Source organism: Anopheles nili, chromosome 3, assembly GCF_943737925.1.
Source record: "Anopheles nili chromosome 3, idAnoNiliSN_F5_01, whole genome shotgun sequence".
Taxonomy (NCBI): domain Eukaryota; kingdom Metazoa; phylum Arthropoda; class Insecta; order Diptera; family Culicidae; genus Anopheles; species Anopheles nili.
This window is the reverse complement of record NC_071292.1, coordinates 36,421,396-36,449,145: the sequence shown is the minus strand read 5'-3', so window position 1 is coordinate 36,449,145 and position 27,750 is coordinate 36,421,396. Positions and strand designations below refer to the sequence as shown.

General features: G+C 40.4%; 2 protein-coding genes across 2 annotated transcripts; one reads left to right on the top strand and one right to left on the bottom strand.

Annotated features, from left to right (window-relative positions):
- LOC128722483 (S phase cyclin A-associated protein in the endoplasmic reticulum) lies at window positions 1-19,537 on the bottom strand. Its single transcript, XM_053816148.1, has 14 exons — window positions 19,517-19,537; window positions 19,258-19,384; window positions 18,978-19,162; window positions 18,711-18,912; window positions 16,604-18,637; window positions 15,129-16,539; window positions 14,928-15,051; window positions 14,456-14,601; window positions 4,966-5,111; window positions 4,801-4,890; window positions 4,163-4,254; window positions 2,716-2,880; window positions 462-614; window positions 1-66 (listed from the first exon to the last, which is right to left on the bottom strand). Exons 2-14 carry the CDS (start codon window positions 19,340-19,342, stop codon window positions 1-3), a joined length of 4,899 nt encoding a protein of 1,632 aa, XP_053672123.1. The 5' UTR covers window positions 19,343-19,384; window positions 19,517-19,537.
- Window positions 11,962-25,937, top strand: LOC128722484 (protein bicaudal D). Its single transcript, XM_053816149.1, has 11 exons — window positions 11,962-11,998; window positions 21,438-21,625; window positions 23,137-23,502; window positions 23,587-23,724; window positions 23,801-23,945; window positions 24,046-24,354; window positions 24,427-24,617; window positions 24,685-24,896; window positions 24,979-25,463; window positions 25,532-25,706; window positions 25,784-25,937. The coding sequence occupies exons 1-11, from the start codon at window positions 11,962-11,964 to the stop codon at window positions 25,935-25,937; spliced, it is 2,400 nt and encodes a 799-aa protein (XP_053672124.1).
- Window positions 25,938-27,750: the final 1,813 nt, after the last annotated feature.

Here is a 27,750-nt window from a genome sequence, read left to right as displayed (position 1 = left end):
CTACACAAGAAGGGATAGAATACGGTTCTTCTTTGCCATCTCAGACCTCTTAAACTCGTCCAGCAGCTGTGATGGACGATGTGCCGTGCACAACACCAAAATGCAGTAACGTTAAGACATTTCATTAAAACCGGAACATGGAAAAACACGTAAAAAGAGTGAGAAATGAATTAAATTATTTTTTTCATACAATAAAATTGCTGTCATGAGTCGCGTCATTATCATACGCTAGGGAAGAGAAGTCTGCAACGATGTCTAAATGGCGTAACAATTTTATTTCAACAGCAAAAAAATACGTTATTGAAATGGCTTTAGCCGCAAAATTTGGTAATTAAAACGGCAAATCTGATAAAACCGAAAGCTCGCGAATACGCACGATTTAACGATCACGACGACGGATGATAACAGTCTTTTTATGTACGGAAAAGATCACACATTTATTCCGTTGCATCGGAGCTTACCTCTACACTGAAGTCTCGGGCAACCACTGTCCTGGCACTTGAGTTGTCATGTATTATGGTGACCAACGTGGGATACGTTAGTATGTCGAATTGTTTGGGAAGTTTGGCGAAATTTTTAATTACGCCTGTGTACTGATCGGACGTTAGCAAATCCTATAATAGAAATAAAATGTGCGTTATTTTCTTTTTTTTTTTTGGCAAACCAGGCAACTTCTCCGCAATATTTATGAATCGAGTTTATTTATCCAAATTACTCTAGTTTCCATAGCTCTTAGATTCCTCCGTATCTCCATATCATGGGACATTTCTTAACAACGCTACTACAAGGTTTGTTTAGTTCTCTTTTTGTTCATCCACAACAAAAACACACGATTGGAACAGTAAAATATGTCAAATTAAAGTAAATAACAGTTCTATATTTTCATACATTTTCTCTGTTTTAACGGGTTGGGTAGGAGGATAATGATTTCGGACATTCTACAGCCACAACAACCAGTATAAGAAGGGTAATTATTGGCTCGAAAGTCACTCTTGAGCAGACGCTGAATAATCGTCAAAGTCGGCAGTAGGCTCCAGCAAACCCAGGAAAATTATAGTGTCTGTGGTATTGTAGACGAAAAAAAACAAAATATTTTCATCGTCTCACACGCATTGACTAGTTATCAATCACTCGGCATCGGTACGATGACGAAGCGCATTATGTCAGTAAAACAAGCAATCGTTTGCTCTGGCTCAGGGTGCAAAACATGGATTAAGCAGAAATGACACAAGAACACCAAGAAATGAAATTGTGCAACGAAACACGAATGTATTGAAACAGGTAGGTTTTTGAAAACAAAACATTATAGATAAAAAATAAATTTATAAATGTATATATATATATATATATATATATATATATATATATATATATATATATATATATATATATATATATAGTTCGTTCAATTTTGCATTTTTTTGTTATTTTTATATGCATTTATTAATGTCCTGTTGGATTGAAAATAACTGAAGGCGTTGCTACTTGTTACTGATTTAAAAAAAAACTTGAACCCACCCACTTCACGATCGTCGATCGCGATGATATTCGAAACACTAACCCATCCGAATGGACATATCGATCAGTGGCAATGGTTCGCTGACCAACCATCGCGGCAGCACAGAACAGAAAGAGGAAACGCAATGCTACGTACGACCGTTACGCCCAGATGCTCGGAAAGCAAAAGCACCATACAAAAAATCGAACCACGGATAATAATACGTTTTGTTATGGCGATACAAAACTCCGTTGCCTTTATTCGTAGCCGCACTGATGCGCCTTTCAGGGAGAAGTCGGCTGGCTGGCAGTTAAAAGGACAATGGCGCGTTCACCGTTCGACGCCAGCGTCTGAACACGCAATATGCCCGCCAAGGGCTGACGCAGAGATCCTCCGCGATATGATGGAGCACTTGCGCCGCTGGGAGCAGGTAAGATGAGCTTGTGGAAAAGTTCATTCTATTGGCGGTGTGCCCGTTCCACTCGGTGAAAGAACACGATAGAAGGGAGTGGATAGGGAGGCAGCAAATATGGCTGCCCACAGCTACGACCACGCGAAGGAATGCAGCACAAAACGAAAAAAGGGGTACGCGAAAGGGCCTGCGTTACGATGCGGAAGGCAGAACTCGATGGATAGCGGAAAACATAAACTATACACACATATAGATATGTAAAAGTGAGATTAGACAGAACAGAATGCACGAGGCTACGCGAAGGAGGAATCCACAAGTCATAAAAGTAATTTAGATCAAGAAAATTATTGCGGCACCTAAAAGGCTAATGGAAAGGCAATGGCTGAAAGGTGAACGCCGCCACGTCAAAAGATGGCTCTTCTGCTAGTAGTGCCTGCCAGCGGTAGATTATTCTCCTTTGCTTCCTCCGCCAAAACCGAACCGAGCGAGGTGGTTCCGTTTGAAATGTGAACTTTTCTACGCTATTGTCTTATTTCTTCCTCTTTTTTCGGCTCCGAAATACAAAGCAACAAATCAGCTGAAACCATACCTAAAACATCATAAAAGCAGGAGTGCTTCGTTCGTTCCAAGGCAGCACATTTATTGTGGAAATGATAGGTTCGCCATTGGTATCCAAAATGGCGCCACAGTGCCGTGCAGCCGTTCGATAGCGCCACAGACGCCAAACCCTTTGCCCTCGCAGTCGAACGAATGATCAGTACAAAAAGTAGCGGCTATATACCCTTAGATATCACTACGTTCTTACCTGATTGAGTTTATTATTGGCACAGAAGAAACCTAACGTTGCTATTAAGTCGATTATCACAGTCTGTGTTTCACTTTTTACGTCCGCCTTTGGGACACAGTACTGTAATAGTATACTGATGACATCGAGGAACTTTAACGAAAGTTGTTGCTCTATTAATACTGCCTGTGAAATTTTCGAAACGCAATAATTAGATGACAATACAAATCTGCTTTTATAACAGTACAACTAATGAAAACCCCCAATAATTCTTTTAATTTATACAATCCATCAGCATAGTGTGCTCAATAGAGAAGAATGCCCTATGGGCTCTGAACTATACATCCACTTTACTGACACAATTCATCTCAGGAAAAAGTGAACCACCTGAACTGAAGTGCCAAGTTTAAGCCTTTCTATTACCAAAAGCGGGGGACGACCGGTGGGACGGTTTGTTTTTGTTAGTTAAACAAGCGAAAAGGGATAAAATGTATTGACGTTTCATCCGAAATCAGTGAACATCAGAAAGCTCTTCGCTCGAGAGGCGATCTAATCAAAGCGTGTCTCAGTTCAACGAAATGCTCCACTGTTCACGAAGGTAAATATTTTTACAGCAAGAACGGTATACTAATTAAACGAACCACTCGAAATTTCAGAAATCTACAATATCATCACCATCCAATATCTATCAGCTCAACACTCCGACTCTTGGTGAATACTTTTGAAGCTGTGACAACTTAAACTTCGTAAAGATTTTGTACATGTGCCAGTATAAAACACAATGTTAGCAGTTATTCATTCAAGAAATAATGGTATATCGCACATAAAAACAACTCGTTGAAAATGATAAAAAATAAACAAAACTATGCAAGCAACTAAATAAACAGGAAAAGAATGTACTCTAAAAGGAACTTTTTTCATTCATTTCGTATGGTGAGGCTATGTAATCAATTATCCAAACTTTCGAGCTACTAACACATTTGAAAAAGTATTGATACAGATTATTTGTTTCATTGGAACACATCAAACAAAATGTTCAATCTTGAAAAAGTCGCAGCGTTGAAACCTTAAATTCCAAATAAGCGCATAAAATTACAATTAAAACAAAAAAAAGCAAACAGTAGCAAAATACCATTCAAATGAGATTTACATTTTTAGTTCGTAAATGCCATCATTACTTCTAATGTCCAAAAATGTGATTCAAACTTTAAAAAAAAAATACGCAACAAGACTAGGCTAACCCTTTGAACCTCACAAGTCACGTGCTAATGGTCCCAAGCCACTTGGGAGAAAAATTCATTCATGGAACCAAACGCACACGCTCTCAATGGTCACCGATATATGATGGTCACTGCAGCACGTACCGGACAATGAAAATAAGCGGAAACAGTAAAATCACGCCATAAAAGCTAAACCCAACCGAAACGTAACCAAGCTGACCCACGTTTACGAGCCCGCGATTACTTACCTGGAACGCCTCAACGTTCAGGTTGGCAAAGGTCACCAGAAGATTAAAAGTTGCCGCCGCCAAGGAAGTCGTTCTGGGAGGAATGCTTTCACCTGCAAATTGAGAGAAGATCCCAAGATGAGCGATTGAAATACAGTGTGGATAGCGCTTGTTTGATACGAAACGGAGAAGCTTTGGCAGTATCGCAGCAAACGGACACGCCAACAAGTGCGGCGATGCTGTATCGGATGCTCATGGGAAGAAACTGTTTTTTTGATTGTCGGCCATAACTTCATGGGATCCCATGCAGGAAAAAGGCATACTACGTAAGACGTATTCCTCCTGCCGCACACTATGTTTCCCGGTTCGCAATCACGGATTGCTGGGTTCGTGACGTTTAGTTTTATCTATTAATTAAATGGAGCCATTTCCGGTCACCGCTACAACAACAACAACCAAGCAGCGCTAGACCGTCGTTTTGGGCCGGCACATTCGCTGCTATATTTGGTACGAGCGCATGGGAATTCGTTCAAATTTAGGCAACTGTTAAGTAAAAATTGAACCAATCCTCCAAATCTCACGTTTTCAACTTCTGGTGTTACAACGAATTGAGGCATAGCAATAATGCTTTATTTTCTTATTCTATTAGAACGTCTTACCAATGGGAACAACGGCTGCATACAGTAGCGAGATCGTCCCAAACAGCTCCGTTGTCTGCGCCGTCTGGATGAGTTTGGTAATATCAGCTCCTAAAGAAACGAAACAATGCATCGACAGGTAAATATTTAATTGCAACCAATAACACCGACTGATAGCTCACCCACCTTTGGGACAAATCTCAACCAACTTAGTCAAAAGGCCTAGTGAGGCCAACAGCGAAAGTACGAGACTAGTTTGGTTTTCAATCGACTCGTGTATTTTATCGATTCGCTTCACCAAATGCTCCACGAGGCCAATGCTTACGATGTAGCTGTAATAAAAACCATATAAAAACATTATTATTTCGTGTGTCACAATCATCTATGGGCAGTGAATTGACAATATTAAGCAATAATAAAAAGTTTCTAGTCGCTACCAAGTCTTATCCTTAAAACATACGCATTGTTTCACGTTTTCAGTTGCCTGGAGTAACAAGAGGATGGTTTTAATTCGCTCTTGATTGAAAAAGCAATGAAATTAAATCGTCCTAAGGCGTTGCATAAGCTCATTCTCTCTTTCCTTTGCCCCTCAGGACACATGGCGACTTGCAGTAATATGGAAAACAGTAATCCACTGCCATCGCACCTCGCAGCAACCCTTCAAAACCATAATGCACGCCCTTTCCAACGGGGTTTAATTTTTTTTTCTCCAGCCCTCCCAATACCCTACTTTAGAGTATAGGCGAACGATTCGATTGATACCGTAAACTACTGCAAACAGAAAATTGAAAAAAAAGCACAAACGCTTTTTGTACAAAGACTGGTTACGCGCGCTAGGATTCCAACCGGCAACACAGAATCACCGCCAACGAGGATTTAATCAGGGGACTTTGGTCTGCTTTGTCGGTACACGCGGCTTCGAGCTGGAACCGAAGGGATGACTAGCCGTGCCGTTAGTGCGAAGATATCTATCTAGGCAAGGGGTTACGCTCTCGCTTTAGTCGCACACAAGTTGACAGTTGACACTTGACAGTGGCAGGCTAATACGCAGAAAAGTGCAAACATAGATCCTGCGGAAAAATATCACCATGTTCCAACATTGCGCCGCTGAGGAGGGTCGTCATTTGTCGCTAGCTCTATCTCTTGCTTGCTCACGAGCAAACCCCTACCATACATACTTGGACCCTTTTAATCTCGTCCACAATACGACTGCTACCGCTAGTAGCGGGTTTCGCACAGAAACCCTGGCGTGGGTAGCTGTCAGCTGCAATCAAGTGTAACAAGAGGATTGCAAACAGCATAATCAGAGTTGTGAGGAATTAACATATGACATAGGTAAACAAAAACAGCTTTATTTGTGCACTCGGTAACTCCCACCGCCCAGCCTTTGGAGTCCAAGTGCGAATGAAATTAGTCTGAAAAAAATGACACTATTTCCCTGACATTCTGCGACTGCAAAATTAATACGGACCGAGAGAAACTGACTACTAGCTACCTACTATACTTAAGCTATCTTTCAGCGGCATTTTAACGTGTCTCAAAAATTTTCATTTAAAATGTTCAAATAATATTTCACGTATAATCCTGGCACATGATCCATCCATAGCAATTAGTTAAATTTTTCATTACAACCGTTCAAACACTTTCCGAAAAAGTTTCTTCGCCTAACCAACTCGCTCGCAATATCGAATCTAACGCTTGTAATTATAAAAACCTGTTGAATACAGCAGTAAAAAGGGTAACAAACGCAAACAGATACATGCAGCCTCTAAGGGTTCTTGGTTGCTAAATAAATCTTAGCCCTTTTTCCTCGCACTGACCAATGGTAAATATGCACCAAAGGAGAGCCGAATTTCGTCCACACGACCAGTTCGTTATAACGGTCGAAGGGACTAGTGTTTGTTTGGGTACGGATTTAAAACAAACCCATAATTTGTATGCAAAAGACGACTCGAGGCTTTGAAACGTATTTCGGCGCACTCGTTGTTTTTTTCTTCTTCTATGGTTTACACAGAATTTAGTACCAGAAAGTCCATAGTACTTTGGAGAATGAATCATTCACAGAATCCCTAAGATCGACTAACAATAATGATTATTATTAACAAAATTAAAGCATATATGGTTCGAAATTTGATCAAACTAAGAGAATAAAAATGTTATCTTGCGGAATTGATTTGAAATCCCTATTATAGATAACACGGAATACAGCAATAAATGCGAGTATTTGTTGTCGATTTTGACCTTGGGTTTGTATCGACGGGATTTAAATTACGATTTTATTTAATCTCCAAGAGAGCAGAGAGTTTGACGATTTTCATCCATACGTATTAGTTCCGTGACCAACACACAGAATTTCGCATTAGTAAAGCTACGAGGCAAATTTGTCGCAAGCGGTTTGAACGCTCCATTTCAATTAACGTCCACTTTCATAATCCGCTTAGTAATTTGAATACAAACTAAAATCCATCCGAGTCGCTGCTTCAAAATCCATTTTGTTGAAGTATAGCAATGCCACAGCATATGGAAGGGTGTGCGTATATTTTTTTGCACTTTAATCAGAGATTCGTACAACAAAAATGTTTTCTTTTAATTTCAACCCATTTTGCTTCCCAATTGACTAGCAACAGTTACAGTCGCAAGTCCAGCACACATATTATGAAAAAAGTGTTCAATTCAATTGAAATGTATATAAAGGCAAATGAAATTTCGAATGATTCCAAATTATTCATCCTCAGTATTCCGCCGTCTAAGGAATCCTGTTACAATAATAATGACAGGAATAATAAAAAATGTACCAATTATAAAAATATTTTAAAAAAACAATTATAATATTATTTATATTAATAATAAATCGCCCAACTGCATTTCCATCACCATTCAAAATTATACCAGTTAATCTTGGTATTTCGCTTCTCCATCCGAAGAAATGATTTTTTGGCTGTTGATTGACTTTTTCTATAATGCAATTTTTACCTTAATGCCAGCAGCCAAAATTGCCTTCAACAAATTTAAATTCGGATGAAAACACAACAAAGAATGTTTCACGCCAAAAAATGTGCTTCACACTCCTTCCCCTTTCAAAGCGGTGGTTTAAAATTCCACCTGTGGGTTATTTTACGTTCGATTGATTTTTAAGTGTCCTTCTATCGTCTTAATACAACATGCTATATTACGAACATTGGTGATGACTAGAATCACATTTCAATCTAAATGGAATAAAGCATGGAAGTTATATTATACTGAGCCACGTCTAATAAGAATATAAAAAGTAGAAAAAATGTAATATTTCAATGCATTTTACACATATTCAAATACAGTCGATAAATGCAGAGACATTCCTATTACGCAATACAAATTTGATCACTGTGTTTGGACAAAATGACACTACTTAAAACTTTCCCAGTCTCTAACACCCGATCTCATCATTTCTATCACAGTTTTCGAATATCTCGTTTACGTGTCCTTCTTTGTGACGGTATTTTTAGTATTAGGTGCGAATTCATGAAATTGCACTACTTATTTATTGTTTGTCCAAGAGCCGTTTCGATTTCAATATTTCACCAGTTAATTAAATTATGATTTGTGTACACTGAATGACAACATTTTCCCCGTTAACAAATTGCACGGCATTGAGCAATAATTTCATAATTCCAGAACAACGCTTGTTTAGGGTGAAGCAATTCCCGTGAACAAATCCTGCACGGTGGCGACTGCACAAAAACATTGTTTGTTTGTTTGCGTGCCACTGATCTAACCCTCAAAGCATAAGCTTACGCTCCAAAGGACAGACGGACCCGGGATCTGGGGATTGCAGTGAGCGAATATCAAAGTTTCACTCCAAATTGGCTGAGAGAAAACATTCGCAAATAGAATTGTGTTCACGGGATGAAAATTGTGAAATTTCAATTAGCGGGCCAGATAAAGCCAAATATTTGCACTGATGTTCAGTTTTTCGTTCCGGCATGGCGTCTCCAGCCTTCGCCCACGTGCTCGTACTTGCACGCCGCACCCGTAACCGTAACGAGCAACAATCGATCCAGCTCCCGAGAGGCGCCTGCTGCCGGCAAACCGCCATCGCCAGCTTTCCCAAGAGGACAAATCCAGCCACAGCCACACCAACGCAAGCGAACGAGAAGGATATTCGGTAAACAGCGTAGAGCGTAGACGTAAGAACTCATCGCATCTCTCAGGGCTAGCGGCCGCCGGTAGGTATTACGGGTGCTATGCTAGAATGCTAATGATGTTCACGTGCCCTGCGTGGTGGTGGCGGTACTACCGAAACGATATCGAATGATTCATCCTTATCGGGTGGGTTGCGCTAACAAAAAGCAAACATACACAGCATCCATTCCGCAACATTATTCCTTCGTTCGTTCTAAATCTCGTGAATATTGTATGTACTTCTGTGCTGCTCTCTGATACTTCATGAAATGCGCGAATAGTAGCTTGTCTAAAACACTGATTCACTACGATCCAGTGGCACTGAATGATTATGTTTTTATTTGCGTTATTCTACTGCGAGTGCGCCACTAAACATCTTGTAAATTGTAACGATACGGGTAGCGAAAAGCATTATTTATAAAGTTTACTCTTGTTCATCAGTAAAGCAACCAAACAGGCTCAACGAGGTTTGGCAAATCAGCGAACCATTTCTTCGCATACAATTGAACTCTGCCTCACATTAACAACTACACATTTCCAGTGTTAGAATTAATGGTAAAGAACCGTGTAACCGATGATAAATAGAATTCAACATACACTTCAGCACTCAGCTCGCACAGAAATCCCCAATTACATGCCAATTGTCAACAAATATCAAGCACCTTCACTCACGGGCACCGTGAATCCCCATTCGTCTGCTGCTCCAAAATTGGCAAAAGTTGTCGTCCCGGCACTAATTCGTGGCTTATATCAACACAGCATGACAGAACAACAATGGCGAACACTACTTGATACCTTTTTGCTCATAAATTCTACCACCCAGCATGTGGTCGGTAGGCCAAGAGGTGTCAAATTTCAATAAAGCCATCAACATGATCATCATCAGCTCGCTTGGCACATCTCTACCCAAATCTTAATTGTGTATCGTTAAACCGCACGAGCCTGCTGTCCCTAGATGCGAGAGAGCAGACAGAGCATTGCCACGGCATCAAGCGACGATAGCTCAGCGCCGTGCGCAGCGAACAGCAAAGGTGATTATCGTTTCCTAATGGGAGAATAAAAGATTGCCCGATTCCCCAGGGGGTCCTCGTTGTAGCAGGATCTCTCCCTCGGCTGCGCTGGCTGGAGTGACTGGAACGCTGATGGACGCAGATGAAACATCCGCTCGCGCGGTGTTCCGTTTGCCAATGCGTCTGAGCATAGCACCGTTGGAAAGGACTCCAAAACGCACATCACAAAGCACAACGTGACTGCAGTAGTAGGTGCACTACTATTAGCCGGCACCATAACCGCATCGAACGGTAGTGAGTGGAGCAAGCATAAAATAATGCCGTGCTGCGGAGGTTATGAAAACGAACCCAGCGGGTGGTTCGTTTTTCATTGCCCATGTGGTACCCGGTGGTTTAGATACAACACGCTACGAGAACCAGGATAAAGATAAATAAAAAGAAAAATGAACAAAAAACGGAAGCATCATACCTACTAACACCGGTATGAACAACAATAATAACGTAATCATGCAGTGTTGCACTCTTTATTTATATGCCATAAGTTGATTCCTCTCGATTGGCTGAATATAAAGACTTAATCTCGTAAATGGGACCACTGGAGTCGACCAAAACGTCCCTGCACGGGAGTTGTGAATAATGCGTTTGCGTTTTCCGTCCAGCGGGACACTTCTTTTGCGCTTTTCGAATGGGCGTAAATAAAATCAAATCCCCAGGCACGACGGGAAGTCCCCCATAGTAGCGCTTATACACTTTATCATACCCCTCAGCCAAAAACGAAACACTACAGTGATGGGATGAACTTATCCCTGTGAGATCTATCCCATATCCCGTGGAGCAGAAACAGCAAAATCACTGTACAGTACACAGGGCGTGACTGTTCCGGTAACTATTATCGCAAGGCAGTGTAGTGTGCACTTCAATTAGTGACCCCGGGGAACCACTTTTGGCGATCTGCCGTGGCGACCTTTTGTTTCATTTCTAAGGTGCTGCTTTTTACGGTCGGAACCGTGCTTGCGAAACAAAAGGTGTTGCTTTCACATAAATGAAGAAATTAACTAATGATCTGCGATTATTTTTCAATCAATTTTAAATTTATATCTATTATTTTGTGCAATTTATTTTATACTCTAAAAGTGTATACTCATCCCAACAACCATTTGCATTGAACTATTTTGGACTAATCTAATCTAATCTGCATACTTTCGTTCAATCATTCATTCACTTTGCCTCCCAAGCTCAGTCCAGCTTTAGTACAAATATAACAACTAAATGATGCAGTTTATCCTTAACGTTAACTTAGCGTATGATTAAACAATAGATATATGATAAGTAATATGATAAATTAAGTTTTAATTTGTATTACAGTCAAAAATATTACTTATAAAACTAGGAAAAAAGCAATATATTTCATAACATTATTACGTTTTTTCAGTCCAAAATTGCAAATAAATAATTTTTTTCATTAAAAACTATGCAAAATTGGAGGTTTTTAACACCCCGTTATGGCAACATTCCGTTGTAAAATGATAAGATTGCATGGCCAACGTCATTGGTAAGATTGGATGGCCAATGTCAATGCTAATAACGTCATCACTTTTATTATATGACGCATAGGGGTTCCGATTTGGAAACAATTGATAAAAATACAATTATGGGTCTCACTAACGCTTCGGATACGCCTCGAGAAAAAATTATAGACATAAAAAATACATTTTACAGCATGCTGCAGGCGGGATTACCCAAAAAAAATACCCTTTTCTCACCCCCTTTTCATAAATCTCTGGCCGCACCAAATGATCATCAATGAAATATAGACATACACCCGTCATTAAATGGCAATTCACCCCATCGGAACATGCGCGAATGCGTTCGCCTCCTAGAGGGTGCTGATAATGTTGTCTCACACTAGCCAATATCAGAAGTACGACCAAAAACAGCGTAGATAGAAGCATATGCAAAACTGTACAGTCGGCATTCGTTGGTAACGTGACATATGCAAACAATAGATAGGATGAGCAGCAGCACATCAAACACGTCCGCGCATAGGGGTGAAATATTCATCATGACCGGAAGCTACACTCACTATCCACCAAACCTAAATCATGCGCCGAAGAGTACAGAACTAATACCCTTTAACATCCGTCCCTGAGCTTGTACTCATTATTTAAGGGGTTCGAGCTCTGGTATGCTAGATAAGCCAGGGTTATTGTACACCGAGAGCCAGGACCGAAAGGGGTCCATCAAGATCTGATTCAGTGTTTTGTTCGAAGGGATTGTCAAAGAGTACCTAGCTGGTGGATGATTAGAAGTAGAATGATAATTTAACTACGATATAATTAACATGTTGCAAATGTAAGTTCAAGAAACGGATGATTTGAAACGAGTTGAAGCGTCATTAGTAAATATTTTTATATCTGTTCGAACCAGGAATCACAAGACAGACCGCAAGGACAATTTACTTGGAAAACGTATAATGCAAGCATTATATTCAACTAATCCAATACAAGTGAGATCTGGAAGCTTCATTTCTTTTTGAATAATAAAATAACAAAGCTAAAAATTTCATTTAATAAAATAATCACAATACAACAAACAATCAAGTTTTTAATATTATTTTAAAGAACTTAAGAATGTGTTGGTGCTCTGCATGTGTGTTATTAAATATACTACTTTATGCAAATTTTATGAAACTGTTCCAAAAAATTGCTTTCAAGCCATTTGGTTATTTCTATTTCAATCACGGTCGTTAATAATTTTACCATTTTTCTCACATATATTCAAACATTTCACATTTCATTCCAGTGAGATCGCAAAATGTGATCTCACACATCTTATTGTGGAGCAGCATTAAACATGAGCATTTAACCAAACTGTCCAGCCAGACGTCCATTAGCTTTCGTATACACTACCATCATATCGTTCAGCGGCAGCACCATCATCATCAGGCCTTGGTGGTTGAAAGCGAGTAAAGTATTTTATGCATTTTTTCGTAAAGAGAGGTAGAACGAACAAAAAATTCACCATATTCCCATCCATTATCAATACATTGAGCACAGTTCGAAGGCCTGTGTGTGTTAACACATGTTTTCAACGCTTCACGCTTTAATGGCGTAGTATGGAGAGCATATACCTTTTTTATCTCCCCATGTTTCAACAACCATTGCATGGCGCATCATCATTTCACAAGCAGTATAAATTGAACGTGATGAAAGGGCAGTTTTCTTTGCTCGTCGTCCTTCACGATCGTCGATCTCGTAAAACTGTCAGCTGGTTCCGTAAAGTAACCGTAACTGATTGGGAAAATTGATTTGAAGAGCGCTGATGATTTTCCATCCATCATTAAATTAAAGCACCTTCAATTTATCGATTCACACATAAAAATTCCGGTAGAAATATTATGTATTTATATATATTTTTTTAATTTGCATCAAATATTAAAAAAAAAACCATGAGCCATATGAACATACGAAATCGAAAAACTCTAAACTGTTCGAATGACAATTTTTTCTGCGAACATTTTTTTCAACCATTCAACTAATAGATGCTTTAAAGGACTTAAGGTAAATTCTATGACTTAAGATTCATTAGGTATAATATTATTTGAAGAATATTCACAAAGAAGCTATTATTAATCTACTTTGATTTTACTTTTGTGTTCTGAAGATAAAACATTGAGATCTTTAAACCAACAAAATCCTGCAGAAGGCAATTTGCTATTGCAGAATAACGATCTAGCATCCTTTCCATACAATAAAAGTATAATAGATTTTCTTCAATTTTATCAATAAAATTGATGAAATTCAATTTTATTTATTGCTACATCGATCGGTTCAACACTCTCATTTATTATGTTTATCAATTTACTTTTGAAGAAGTAATAAAATAACAATAAAAAAGTGGATTATATAGTTTGTTACATAGGTTGTTGATAAGCGCACAACTAAACAAACTATTTCTTAAACTTGAGAAATATTCTTAAAATTACATGGAAATTACTTAAAATCGAAATCAACAAATTTGTAAACGCTCCATGTTTTATTGTGTGGTACTAATGTTATGTATGTTAGAGCATGAATATTACTTAAAATCGAAAATCCAAAATACAGGCATTCAACTGTAAACACACCATGTGTTACCCATATTAAGTATGTTGGATCATTTAAATCAAGTCTTTTATAAAAAAAACCTCATAAAACATGGAAATTACGTTTAAAATTTTCGTTTTTTTGTTGGGGACTATTCCAATCAAGTTCTCACCATCAAATTTATCTCAAACGCATGCCACATCCTAATATGAGGAGGACGTGCAAAGAAAAAACGAGTGGATAAAAGCGGAAGGCTTTGCATTATCGATCACCACCACCAACATAAAGTAAATACCATCTTAACATGGAGAGTATATAGTACGATGCATTAAAGCATGTTTTACCCAATGCTCATACACTACCACCTAGCGGCGCTCGTGGGGGGTATACGCGCTACCATCGGCGTCTCATTTCACTTACCTCAGTAGATCTGGAAGGCGTTCCGCAACCTTTGGGTGTGTCGCCTGCTTTGGTGAAGGACTCGTTGGCAAAAGAGCAACGGTACTCGCCAGTAATAGCTCAGTCGAAAGTTCTACAGGAAACAACGTATTTTTTTCTTCCGGCATCTGTTTTGTATTTAAGAAGCAAAATTATTATTTGGGAAGAGCAAAAAACAAACAAAAAATAAGCATGAATACAATACATGAATTTACTAATCAATTGCAATGAAGCTCATTTTTAGCTTCCTATATATACAAACTAACAGCATCGGTAATAGTTTTACTACCTTTGGAAATTTTATTATTAAATTTGATTCGTAATTTCATAGTTTATTGAATCTAGAATGCCAATACAACCACACCACGTGTTTACTATCTGTTTCAAAGTTGATCTCACATGAACAATACGATTTACGTAATTATGATTATTTATACATTAATCAACAGCTTACCTTTAGAGAAAGTAATAGTCCATTCAATAGCACCAATATGGAACTTCCTAATACAGCATGCCTGGCAATTTGCGGGCATAGCGTACATGCATTGCGATACAACTGCACCGAGAGGACTACAGCTCTAGAAGCAATAGAATAACAGCAAAGAACTTCATCAATAACGAACCACACGTCAGTTCAATAGTCAAACACACTCACTTTTTCGATACGTCTGTGCCAGGCCTGAATCCACTTTCTATAACCGAGGCAATCGTATTTAAACCATCCAAAAGCCATAATGATTGAAAATCCGCTACCTCTGCTTTCGCGATAAGACGTAACAGTTGACCGATGGGTCTTTCGACCCCAAGCATACCAGAACCACCTTTTGAAATAGTGCTCAACAAACGCGGTACTTGGCTTTGCTTACGTATCGACGGGGCCAGAGGACTAAGTTCATTGAGGTATTCCTCCGCAGCAGCCATTAGCTTCGAGCGTAATTTTTTCACTTTTTTCTTGTTAATTTTGGGCAAAACATTTCCCCCTCCACCGTTAGCACTGTCCTTTTCACTGATGCTTGAGTTTTCGTCATCGTGCTCGTCGTTCCTCAGTTCATCTACGCTGCGGCTAGGAATCGTTGCCAATTCAACAGCACGTTGACGAATTTGCTCTATATTTTCCTCGTGGCGACGAGCCGATTCTTGCTGTTTCAGAATTATCTTTCGTTGTAGCTCCTCCGCAGTTGCCTGCTTTTGTTGTTGAAGCGCCAGTAACCGTTCTTCTCTGTCCCGCGCTTTCTCCCGTGCCAACGCTTGACGCTCTCGTTCTTTTTGTTCCTGCATCTTGCCAACCCGTTTCTCACGTTCGCGTCTGTTCTCACTCATCAGTTGCAATTTTTTTTGTCGCTCCTGTTCGATCTCTTGCCGACGCCGCTCAACAGCGGCCTCCTTTGCTGCCTTCTCTTCAGCCCGCTTCTGCCTTTCCGTTTCTAGGTCCTGCAATCGAACTTCCTGTTCCTTGCAAGATTCTAGGAAATCAAGTCGCTTGTTTTGTGCTTCCAAATTTTTTATGAATGCAATTTCCTTCAACTTTTCCTCCTCATCGTGTGCCTTTTTTATTTTATGCTTCAGGTATTGCGTTCGATTCTCAGCAGCTCTTTGCAATCGTTCTTCCATTCGAAGGCGCTTCTTCTCTATCAAACAGTGTTTTGCAGCCTTTACGTCTTCCACACGAGCCAACAAATGCTGTATCTTCAATGCTTTTTCTTTTTGCAGCGCTTGCCGTTTTTCCAAGGCTCGAGTTTGTTTGGCCTGATATTTCTTTAAAGTTTCGTGTAACGATCGTCTCCGGGAGGGACTCGATAATTTAGCGTGAAGCTGTTGCGCCCGGCCAGGATGCCGCGCAACAATAGCTTTTAACGTGTCTAACGTACGAGCTCTGTCAACCCAATCCATATCGGCTAGCACCTCCTCATAACGCATTTCCAGCGTAATTTCTTCATCGTCCTCACCTCCAACACCGACAGCGTCGCTTTGCCGCTCAGTTCCACTCTCAACAGTACCATCAGTATCCTCGAAGTCAATTATTGCCTCGCAATCAGTCTCATCCGTTTCGGTGTCGAAATCAATTTCTGTAATTCATTTAAAAAGGGAATCAATAATAAACTCTACATCAAAATGCTACTCAAAACATACCAGTATTTTCAAGTTCTCGTATCTGTGCTTCCAAACTCTCTTGTTCTTCTAACAGTTTTCGTTGATCTTCATCGCTTTCCAAATCATCGCGTTCTTGATCATCCTGATCATCACTCGTGCATTGACTGGGAAGATCGATATACCGTGCAATCGATTCCTTGCTTCCACCGGTTAGCTCAGCAGATTCGTCCAAACAACTTGCATATAAGTAATCGATTGCTGTAGCATTGATGTTTGTTTGAATGTTCATATCCACCATGTTAAGATGGTTTATACTATCGATATCTAACAAGGCAGAAGATGCTACACCTGATGAACTTGTGCTCTCATTTGAAAGCTTTTCAACTGTACCAGATTGCTGGTCAACATTTTTTAATTTCAATTTTTCACTGCGTAGAAATTCCCTATGTAGCGTCTTCAACTTTAAGCCCGTTAGGTCAGATTTTTGTCTTGAGAAAACACTTCGATCAATTTGTGCTAGATGTTGATGCTTTGAAGCATGTTCTGTCGTGGCAGGAACTGACTTCACGTGTTGAGAAGATAACATCTTGGTACATTTTGAAACATTTGTTGAATGCGTTGTTGATTCGTTCACTTTCGATACAACCAAGTTACTTTGTATCGCTGGTTTCGAAGATTTTTCTACCACCCGTTTGGACATTCGTTGAGAATGATTTCTTTCGGCACTAGCATTACTGTAATCCACATTTTGCTTTGTTTGTAAAGGTTTTGTCGCTTCTGCACTTGTACTATTATTGGAGGCATTTTCATCCAACAGTGCTAGCGTTGGCAAACTTGCGTAACCAGTTGGCTGGTTGAAGCGAGTCGCCCAAAGTAAACTTGATCTTCGTTTGGTTTTCACCGTATACCAACCGTCATTATTTGCGACATCACTAGACGGCATAGTTTTAGGTTCTGATCGTCGATCGTTAAGCTTGGAGTGGATCATTAATGGTGGTTTTACCTTACCGCCACTAGCAATTGAATTTCTCGATCCTAGCCGATCGGTCGAAGCTTTCAGTGTCGAGCTAGAACTGTATATTTCTTCCTTCGATCGATTCTCTTCGAATGACAACTTGGTTGTCGAACGTCTCCGTGGATCATTTTGTGAAAACGAAAGAGCCTTCGTACGCCCGGACGATGTCACCTCAATCATCGTTTTGGAACGAACTGCCAATCGAGACGCTGGTGATGCCGTATTACATCCCATCAACGTTTTTGGTGCGTAGCCCGATTTTGAAACACACGATTGTTTTATGCCATTACGAACTGTAGATGTTTTCATCGAGGATGTATTCGAAGACATACTAGATACTGTGGCACTTTTGGTAGGAAGATTTGAGGCAATTTTTGCACTCGTTTGCGATATAGACACAGTAGTAGCAGATTTTCGTACCATTCCGGTTTGTCCGATTGGTCGAACAATTGTTCCTCGAACACCGACTAGCTTTGGCGCCGAATTTGGCTTAACTTGCACACCTCCACGGGTAACACCCGATTTGGCTACTGTCACGTTCAAGGTGCCGTTGTTTTTAAACGCAGTCTTTTGCAACATTTGATCACTTTTTAAATCGTTACCAGTAGATTGTTTTTTCTCTTCTACTGCAGCACCATTGTGAGCCTTATTTTCAAGCGATAGATCTTTTTTATGTTCCTTTTCAGTTTCAACTTCACTGGTAATACATCCACTACATGGCTGTTTGTCGTATTTTTCCAAGTACTCCGCTAATGTAAGATTCTCGTCTTCCAGGTTTGTTTGAGTATACTGGTCTAGCTTTAGCACATACGTATCAATAGTGCCACAATTGTACGACGCGATCGATTCCTCAGTTGGACCGGTAGTGTCCCTCGTCTCGGCACAGGCTGATTTCATCGAATTACATTTCTTACTAAGACTCTCAGTAGAAGAATGAGATTTTTTCGGTGAATTTACGGAACATGGCTCTTCTGCCACCGGACAGGGGCTGTTTTTGCCGGAAAAGCTTGGACTAGATTTACCCGATATTCCCGGGCTCGACAGCTGTTTCCGAACTCCTAATCAAAGTGCATGAGAAAGTAATAGTTAGTAGAATCACAGTGGCAAACATGCTTGAATTCTGGTACTTACGAGGAACAGGATTACTTTTGCGCACTTCCCATGCAAGGGAATGTGGCCTCTGAGGCAATGGCGTAGCCTCATAATCCCATGACACCTTGAACCACTCAGCGAGCGCTTTGAAATCACGTATATAGTTTTCCAATACCAATATAGCCTCCTTGCAAGACGAAAGGTTCTCGTAACATTCTACAGTTTGATAGATTTCATTCACCTTAAACCAACGTAACATATAGAAGTTAATACTTATTTTTTTGTTCAAACACAACGTTTACTTACCGACCGTTGCAAATTACCAAACAAAAAGGCCCAATATCGTGCTTGCAACTCCGACTTTTTATCTCGTCCCGTTGAGGCGCTTCGCACTCGAGGCACAGATTTGCTTAGTGATTTTTGTCGCTGCGACACATGCGATTGTATTGCGCGAGGTCTTATGCTCAACATTGGCCTTTTGGGAGGACTTCCTGTAAACGTCGTGAACGAATAGAGATTATCATCAACTGCTGCATAACTTTCTGCTACTCGATCGTGCAACGCACTCATAAGATCCAATACTTACTCTGAGGATCACCACCATCATCCGACAGGTGGTAAAAATTTTTCGCCTCCTTGCCTTCTTGGCTGAAATACTTTCGATTTTCCATTTACCCGTTAGAAAACTTTTCTTCATTCGTATATTAATTAATCTGTAGCGCAACAGAAATCATTTATAAGGGCAACAAAAGTAGCAGCCGCGCAAGAAGATGTAGAATAGAACAGATCGAGGAATATGCCTTATTAGGAAGGGATGTTTTCTATTTTACCATCAAATTCCACACCTTACTTATAGCACTTTTTCCCACTTCTTGAAATGTACGATGATATGCAAGGCACACGTCACTGATATGTACATTAATAATTGAACCAAGCGATACAGAAATAACATGTGGAAAGTGGAAAAACTTTGTGCTTTACACAACACACAGAGCACACTTAGATTTCTTTTCATTTTTCTTCTTCTTATTTTTTAATGCGAAACCAAGGCAACCATAATACGACAAATACGTTGCTTTGTTTACGTTTTCTCTTTCTTTCTTCCTCAGAGCAGGAAAACAACACGATGGAACGAAGGCAAACAACCTCTAGGATTGGATCTACTCATGTGTGAAATAGTCAGGATAGGACATCACTATACAAAATCGTTTAGCTCCGTTCGAAATTTGTGTAATTCCATTGAATTTGCTTTTGCATTTAAAAATTGCAAATACTCTTCACCTACAAAAACAACAAACGAAACCATTGCGAACTTTGACATCGCAACCGTCAGATTTGACACATACATGGTTTTGTTTTCTAATACATTCTTTGGCTTTGTCTAACGCACTACCATTTCAAGCGTTTCTAGTTGTCACATCTGAGGCGTTTGAAGACCACGTCAAGGCTAGATTACAGGTAGCGCAAAATCGATCAAGGTTTTTTTTGAAGAAGTTTGGGAAGAAAATCAAAGTAATTTTTGTCAAAGAAGATCTTTGAAGTAAAGAAGCCGATTGAATCATGTTTCATGGACGCTACGTTTCCATGTTAAGCTGGACCTCATGCGAAAATGCAAAGCAAGAAAATGAATGAAATGCAAAGAAAAATGTGTTGAAAAGGGTAAAAATTTACCTTTACTCCGCGCGGAACCCTGAAAACGACTAGTTTACATTCTGAATGAACATGTCCATAATGAAAATAGTAGTCAATTACAGGAACTGCCGAAAGTAGACACAGAGATTGGCTTTTATTCTTCAGCGTTTGATACAAATTTTTCAATTTTTTGTTTGTTTTTTTTTTTCATTTATAATGTTTTTTTTCTACTGAGCAAAAGTTATTCAAAGACAACAAAATCAGCACGAGAAATTATATTTTTGTTCCACACAATCCTAGATCCTCCTATATCTAGTGTTAATTGATTTTCAAATTGGCTACATCTGATGCAGGGGCATTGCAGTCCACATATAGCTGCAACCTTTACGAGTTAATACGAGCTAAGTTTTTAAAACAGAGGTAAATCATTTTTTCTGAAACACATGAACTACGTTTTAATTCCGTTAACTTATTTATTAGAACATGAAAAAATGCTGTGTCTGCTCACCGTATTGTCATAACCATATCCAAAATGGTGGCATCAACGTGGCCATTGTGTCACCTGCTGGAAATAGTACCTTGGCCTTATTGCAACGAGTGCTCCTGTTTCGATATTTTTACAGCACAATACACCCCCGTGTTTCGTTTTTCCGAACGCTCTATTGCTTTCCTGACGTAGAGAGACTCGCTGGTGTGGTATCCACTTACGTGCACTGTTTCGATGATAGATCACCGTTTTCGATGTGCATAGTGAAAATAGAGAGCAGAAACGCCAAATGTCACCCAATCGTTTGAGGTGGCACAAGTGTACCGCGCCTCCCAGTCGATGATAGGGGGAAACAGTGCTTTTAGCCTGTAGTGTAATGACCAGATAGGTTTTTCTTCAACCGCAAGGACGCAAAGCGCAAGCATTCCGTCACACCGAGGGCCAGCATTCCTTTGCGTAACTTATCGGACGCTGGTTCTTATCCAGTGAGAGTTCCCGTGCGTCGAACCCAAGTCACACCGCCTCCGTTTCGAGTCCGACCTTCGTGCCTGCCCGCTGGTTGCTTTACCCCCTTCGACCAACGTGCGTTGAAAAGTGTTCTCTTAAGAATCTAAGAAAAAAATACCCCGACACAAAAATGGCATCAGAACTAGAAAACCTACGGTCCGAAATCGAGCGCCTAACGCGGGAGCTAGACCAGGTGAGCAGCGAAAATATTCAATCTGCCAAGTATGGACTGGGATTGCTGGAGGAAAAACAAAACCTGCAAGTAAAATGTGAAGAGCTGGAGGCGCTATACGAAAACACCAAACACGAGCTCGACATTACACAAGAGGTAAGATTTGCATATTCGTAGTTCCGGAATTGGGATCCCCAAATTGTATTGTGTGTCCGTGATCACTGCCTGTAACAGGTGTGCATGCTATAGTGAAAAGCGCATCACTTGGGGAGTTGTGGTTTATGGCCAAGCAACAACTTACAGTAGTGAGAGCAAAAAAAGCACTATTGCCACGCCATCCGCTCTACAATTATAACAATCTAATGATTCACCGCACATTTTGGTCTCTTTTCGTTTCGTTTCATTTCACATCCCACGGCAGAGTAGAAAAAGGGGTGAAATTTTCTTTCGTGTTTTCGGCTGCGTACTGAATAGTGGGAGTGCTATCGGAGCCACCGGCGAACGATTACTTTCTGTTATTGTTTCTTTCGGAACTCGATACTATTTCACTTGAAATGCAGTCTCACATCCAGCGAGTAGCGACTTCTACTATGTTTGCTTGCTATTATTTTGCGTAACGTCCAAACTGAAGTGGACGTGAAAGATGCAGAGCATTCATTTCAGGTTCTTCTGTATGCTTAATCCCATCAACCATTCCGGTCCAACCGGGGTTCTTGAATTGCTTTCCAATTAGGAGATAAGTGCTCCTGCTTCTGAGCTATCGATCAGTTTCATAACCGCTAGCGGATATAGATGTGCAAATAATTGTTTCCATTCTCTTCATGCCGATTTCAATCCTCTGTGGGCATCTTCGTACGCTTCGAGTGTGGACTGTCGCCGCCAAGCGGTGGCACTGAAGCTTGAAGGCACTTAATATCAACGAATTTTCCCTACAAGAAAGTGTATCCGCTAGCGCCGATGTCTCGGCTGTCGGAAAACCATAGTGGGCCATGGCGAAAACGAAGCAACGCGTGGAAACATGTGCGCAACATGATAGCGTGTTGTGGTTGAATAGTTTTCTCCTCATCTTGTTTCGTCTGGCTTTTTTCATTGCTGACTCCACGCTATCTATCGTATCTTCACACCGTAATGCTCTTGCATCGATGTGCCCATTACCAATGCCGGCTCGTTTGGTGCAATACCATTTTCCAACGGCACGGGGACCGGCGGAATCTTTTTTGAAGGTCAACAATGAACTATGCGGACGAGAACAATTTCGAGCGGATGCGATGAATGAGCGCACTCTAATAAAACAAATTTGTTTACATCATCATTCACCATAATAGCCATTGCCTTTGTTATCGATCGAATTTGTAAGCGGGAGTGAATAAAAAAAAAAGAAGTAAAATTTAAAAAGTGTGCTCCCAATATGGGAGTGCTAGTAATGTTTTTTTGTTTAGTTATTATTTTTTGCTAGAATTTGGTTCGCCGGCCCAAATAATACAAGGTGATGCCGAATATACAATCGTGATACGCCGGGTCATAAATATAATTGATTTTTTGTTTATTTTAAGATATTCATGCAGTGTGTCATGCAGCGTGATACCTGCACGCCAACATTGACTAAAACAACAGTAACTAAAGAAGAAGGCTTTTATTCAATATCATGCTCCCATTCGTCTTTGTAGGCATTACAAAAATTCCAAAAAACCCAACAAGTCACCACAAAGTCGGGAATCGAGCAGGAAGATGCTCTGCTTAACGAATCCGCTGCGATGGAAACATCACTTAACTTGCTGATTGTAGAATTGGAAAATGAAACCAAGCAACTGCGTCACGAGCTAGACCGGGTAACAAGCGAGCGAGATCGCATGCTGCAAGAAAATGCCGAAATCGGTCGAGACAAATCCGGCACCGAAGCGGAACGAGCACGTCTTAAGGCGGAACTCAAAGATATGAAATATCGTGAAGCTCGTATGCTGGCTGATTATTCGGAGCTAGAGGAAGAAAATATTTCCCTCCAGAAACAAGTGTCCAGTTTGAGGAGCTCGCAGGTAAATAGTAGAAGCGCATGATAGAAAACAAATGTCAATATACTAGAAACGCCAACCAATAAATCGGTTCAATGCTCAATCTAGGTGGAATTCGAAGGCGCAAAGCACGAGATCCGCAGACTTACAGAAGAAATTGAGCTTCTAAACTCACAGGTGGAAGAATTGGCTAGTCTTAAGAAAATAGCTGAAAAGCAGATGGAAGATGCCTTGACTGCATTGCAAGTAAGTAAATAGTATTATTAAAAATCGTCCCACCACATCGTCTGTTAACATTTTTCGCCTGTTTTACCTTCTTTAGGTTGAACGAGAGAATAGATACGCTTTGAAGAAAGAGCTTGATACACATATCAACCGTGAATCAATGTACAATATAAGTAATCTGGCATATAGTATACGTAGTATGGAAGAAAATGCCCTGAATAGCAGCGATTGCGAAGAGGAAATACCAGCACACAGGTAAGTAGCATACTAGTGGGTTTCACAGAGCTTTAGAGACTTTAAAATGTATGTATCCTTGCTTACAACGATATACCAAACGCAGGGATTCCACTTTGAAGCAATTCGAGGCTACCCTAGAGGCAGAAACGGCAGATCTCAAATCTCCGGATGGCGCGAAGGGAGATCTTTTCTCAGAGATCCATTTGAACGAACTTAAAAAACTCGAAAAACAGCTCGAAATTATGGAAACTGAAAAACTATGCCTGACCGCCAATCTACGCGATGCCCAACAGAATCTTGACAAAAGCCAAAACGATCTGCAGAACTTCATGGCAAAACTTCTGCTATTGGCAGCTCATGTGGACGCACTTCATACGTTGAAGAAACAGATTCAAATGGATGAGAGTATAACCGGTATGTATCAAATCGCACTGAATCAACAGAAAAGCATATCTTATTGGGTTTCTCACGGTTTTTTTTTTGTAGTCACGTCTGCAAAGGATAAGGATGTGAATGATAAGTGCAATGAAGCTATCATGCAGTATTCGGCATGGTTCCAACTTAGTTCGAAGGAGATTGACACGCTAAAGTCTGATCTTGCAGAATTACAGAAAGGTCTTAATTGTTCGGATGCAATGACCGTGCTACGCAATGAAATAACAAACCTTAAGAACAAGGTAAACAACAGCGAAAAATCATTTCCAGCAAGCTGTTAGCTAAAAGTAGTTCATTTCATATTTTTAGTTGTTATCTGTGGAACAGAAGTCGCTAGACCTGCATAGTGACATTCAAGTCCTTACGACACTTTCGCAAACTGCCGGACAGAGCTTGAACACCACCCGAAGCAATCTGGTAACCTTGAGCGATGATCTGGCGCAGTTGTACCATTTGGTATGTACCGTGAACGGAGAAACACCAAACCGCGTGTTGTTAGATCATAAAAACGATGACTTGAGGTAAGTATCGTGAGTACGTTTTCTGTCCATAATTATTGTAGCGCACTAAACATTAAAATTTGTGTTTCTTTTTTGCGGTTAGTTTTGAAAACGACTCATTGACGGCTATTCAGTCTCAGCTGAAATCTGACATACTCACCTCTAAGCCGCACGTTTTCGAAGATCTTCAGGCACTGAGCGATGCGGTAGAGGTACGCAAATACGTTGACACTGTGAGTGATCAAATCCGATACCTCAAAACCGCCGTCGAGCATACGATCGAGCTCAACAAGGATAAGGTGGTGACCGATTCGTCTGCCGCGTCGTCATCAGGCGATGTGAAAGAGGCGAAGGAAGAAATTGCAGATCTGCATGAGCAAATCATCAAACTGCGCAGCTTATTGTCGACTAAACGGGAGCAAATCGCAACCCTGCGCACAGTGCTCAAGTCAAACAAGAATACTGCTGAGGTTGCCCTCACGAATCTGAAATCGAAGTATGAAAACGAGAAGTTGGTCGTCAGCGATACAATGTCGAAGCTGCGAAACGAGCTGCGCATCCTAAAAGAAGACGCCGCTACGTTTTCGAGTAAGTGTAAATTTTTACAATACAAGGCACAACGGGAGTCTGTATCGTGGTGTTATCCTTTCAAACAGGTCTGCGGGCAATGTTTGCCGCTCGCTGCGAAGAGTACGTCACTCAGGTTGACGAACTAACTCATCAGCTCGGAGCTGCTGAAGAGGAGAAGAAGACTTTGAATCAGCTACTGCGTTTGGCGGTGCAACAGAAGTTAAGTCTCACGCAGAAGCTGGAGGAGTTGGAAATGGATCGGTAATGCCCGTCTTCTCTTATTACTTCCTCACAATGTACTAACGGTGATCAATATCGGTTTATCATCTCTCCTTTAGTGAAATGCGTGTGCGCCGACCAGCAGTTTCGCAACGAGGTGGAGGAGGCGGTGGTGGTAAATCTGCCTTCTCTCGCGGTCAGCCAGCCCGAAATAGCCTTCAAAATCCGAACAGTAACAGCAATAGTAACAATCCGAACCAGGCTTTCTTCTAACATAAGGTGAGCGTGCAGCGTAAAATTCTGACGTTCCTCTATACACTTCTTAAGCTATAAAGAAAAGATCACATAAGAAGATGTAGCATAAGAAGCGGAGAGGTACATTACAACCAAATATTATCATCGGCACACATGAACATCGTTTAACGATGATTATGAGTTGGTTGTGTGTTTTTGCTCTTTTTCGAACATACGAAATAATCAAAAAAGAAGCAGTTATGATCAGGTGGCCGTCCCACCAAAAATTCGTGTAGTTGCATTTTACAGTTGCACACGCGAATGCGAAACAAATTGACAGTGAGGTTCAGGTGGTCCGTCCCACCAGGAATTGAATTGTTGGTTTTCACACGCGACGAACAGGAACAGGAGCAAAGGCATCTAGAGAGGCATGCCGTTAAGAATGCAAAATCGTATTTCCATCCATAAAAGAAACGAACGAGATTTGATTGAATGCAATAGAAAAAAACTCGTTGTAAAATGTACTGATGAGCGTATAGTCGCATCTAGCGAGTAGGAAACACAGACGAGTGACGAGTTAGCCTGTGCAAAACGTCCGAAGGACACTATAGATATATTTACTCGCACCGACTGTGGCAGCTAAGAAGGAGGGATAAAAAAAATTACAAGAACGCATTATCGCGTCCTTTCGAACACAACTTACTGATTGTAATGATCCAATCGCAGAATACATATTTCATTTATGTTATTTATAAAAAGCTGCAATGAATCGAAAAATATCACCCCGCGACTAGCTGAAGTTGGGTGGTATTGGGAGGTTGTGCTCTGAAGATTGAATTATTAAAGTGGCAAACATGCTGCAGATTTATTTCAATATACATATAGATAGCAATTATTTATTATACTCTCCAGCACATTTCGTAACATCGTTGTTACACAGTTTTTGCTGTGGTGCTTGAAGCTCGGTGAAAGGGAAACATTATTGGTGGCATTGTTAATCGAGGGACATTTTTGTTCACCGTTTAAACCAGTCATACGAAACAAGAATTCGAACACATAAATTCTGGACCAACATTTTAAAGATAATTGTCTCTCGTTCCTGATAATTCGCCAACAAGTAGGACGAATATAGGACGTAGTAGAGTTGTAGCACGTATTTAAAATCATCTGCACCGCTTCCACCGAAGGTATGCGATGTGTGATATGAATAATATGTACTTTGCAGCACAAGCGACAGTTCTTTTTCTGCTGTATCATGTAGACTCAGCGGTAAAAACTTCTGTAATGTGTTGGGCACTCTTGATTCCTAGTATTTGGAAGGTTGAATAGACCGTGCATAGTCTTCCCTTAATATGACCGTAGTCTTGAGTGTTATACTCGTCGTTCATAAAGAACGGCTACGTTTACCATTGCATGCTATAAGAGTGAGTAGTGCAAGAGTTTTAAGCATGGGCCCCTCACCAGGGAATTGCTGGTGAGTAAAATCTTAACTTGTGTGTTAGTCGTTTATGTTTACCTCAACCGTCCCTTGTATTTTTGTTGGGTTGTTAAATACTGTTTGTAAGCTAATTTTTCAATTCACAAGAAAGCTAGAAGAAGTGGCTCATCTTGAAGTTCCGAAAACGTAAATAATTTCAGCGTCACTGCGATAAAGATTCTCTTTACGACGTGACTCGATTTGTGTTTTAACATTGTGATCTACCGTCGGTTATTGGTATGGAACATATTCAAACGTAAAGCAAAGCAAATACAAAACTAAAAATTACACGGTAAAAAATGTAAAAAAAATGGTGAAAAAACAACAAAAAAAAACGTCGCACTAAAACTATAGACGTGTGTCCTCATCAAACAA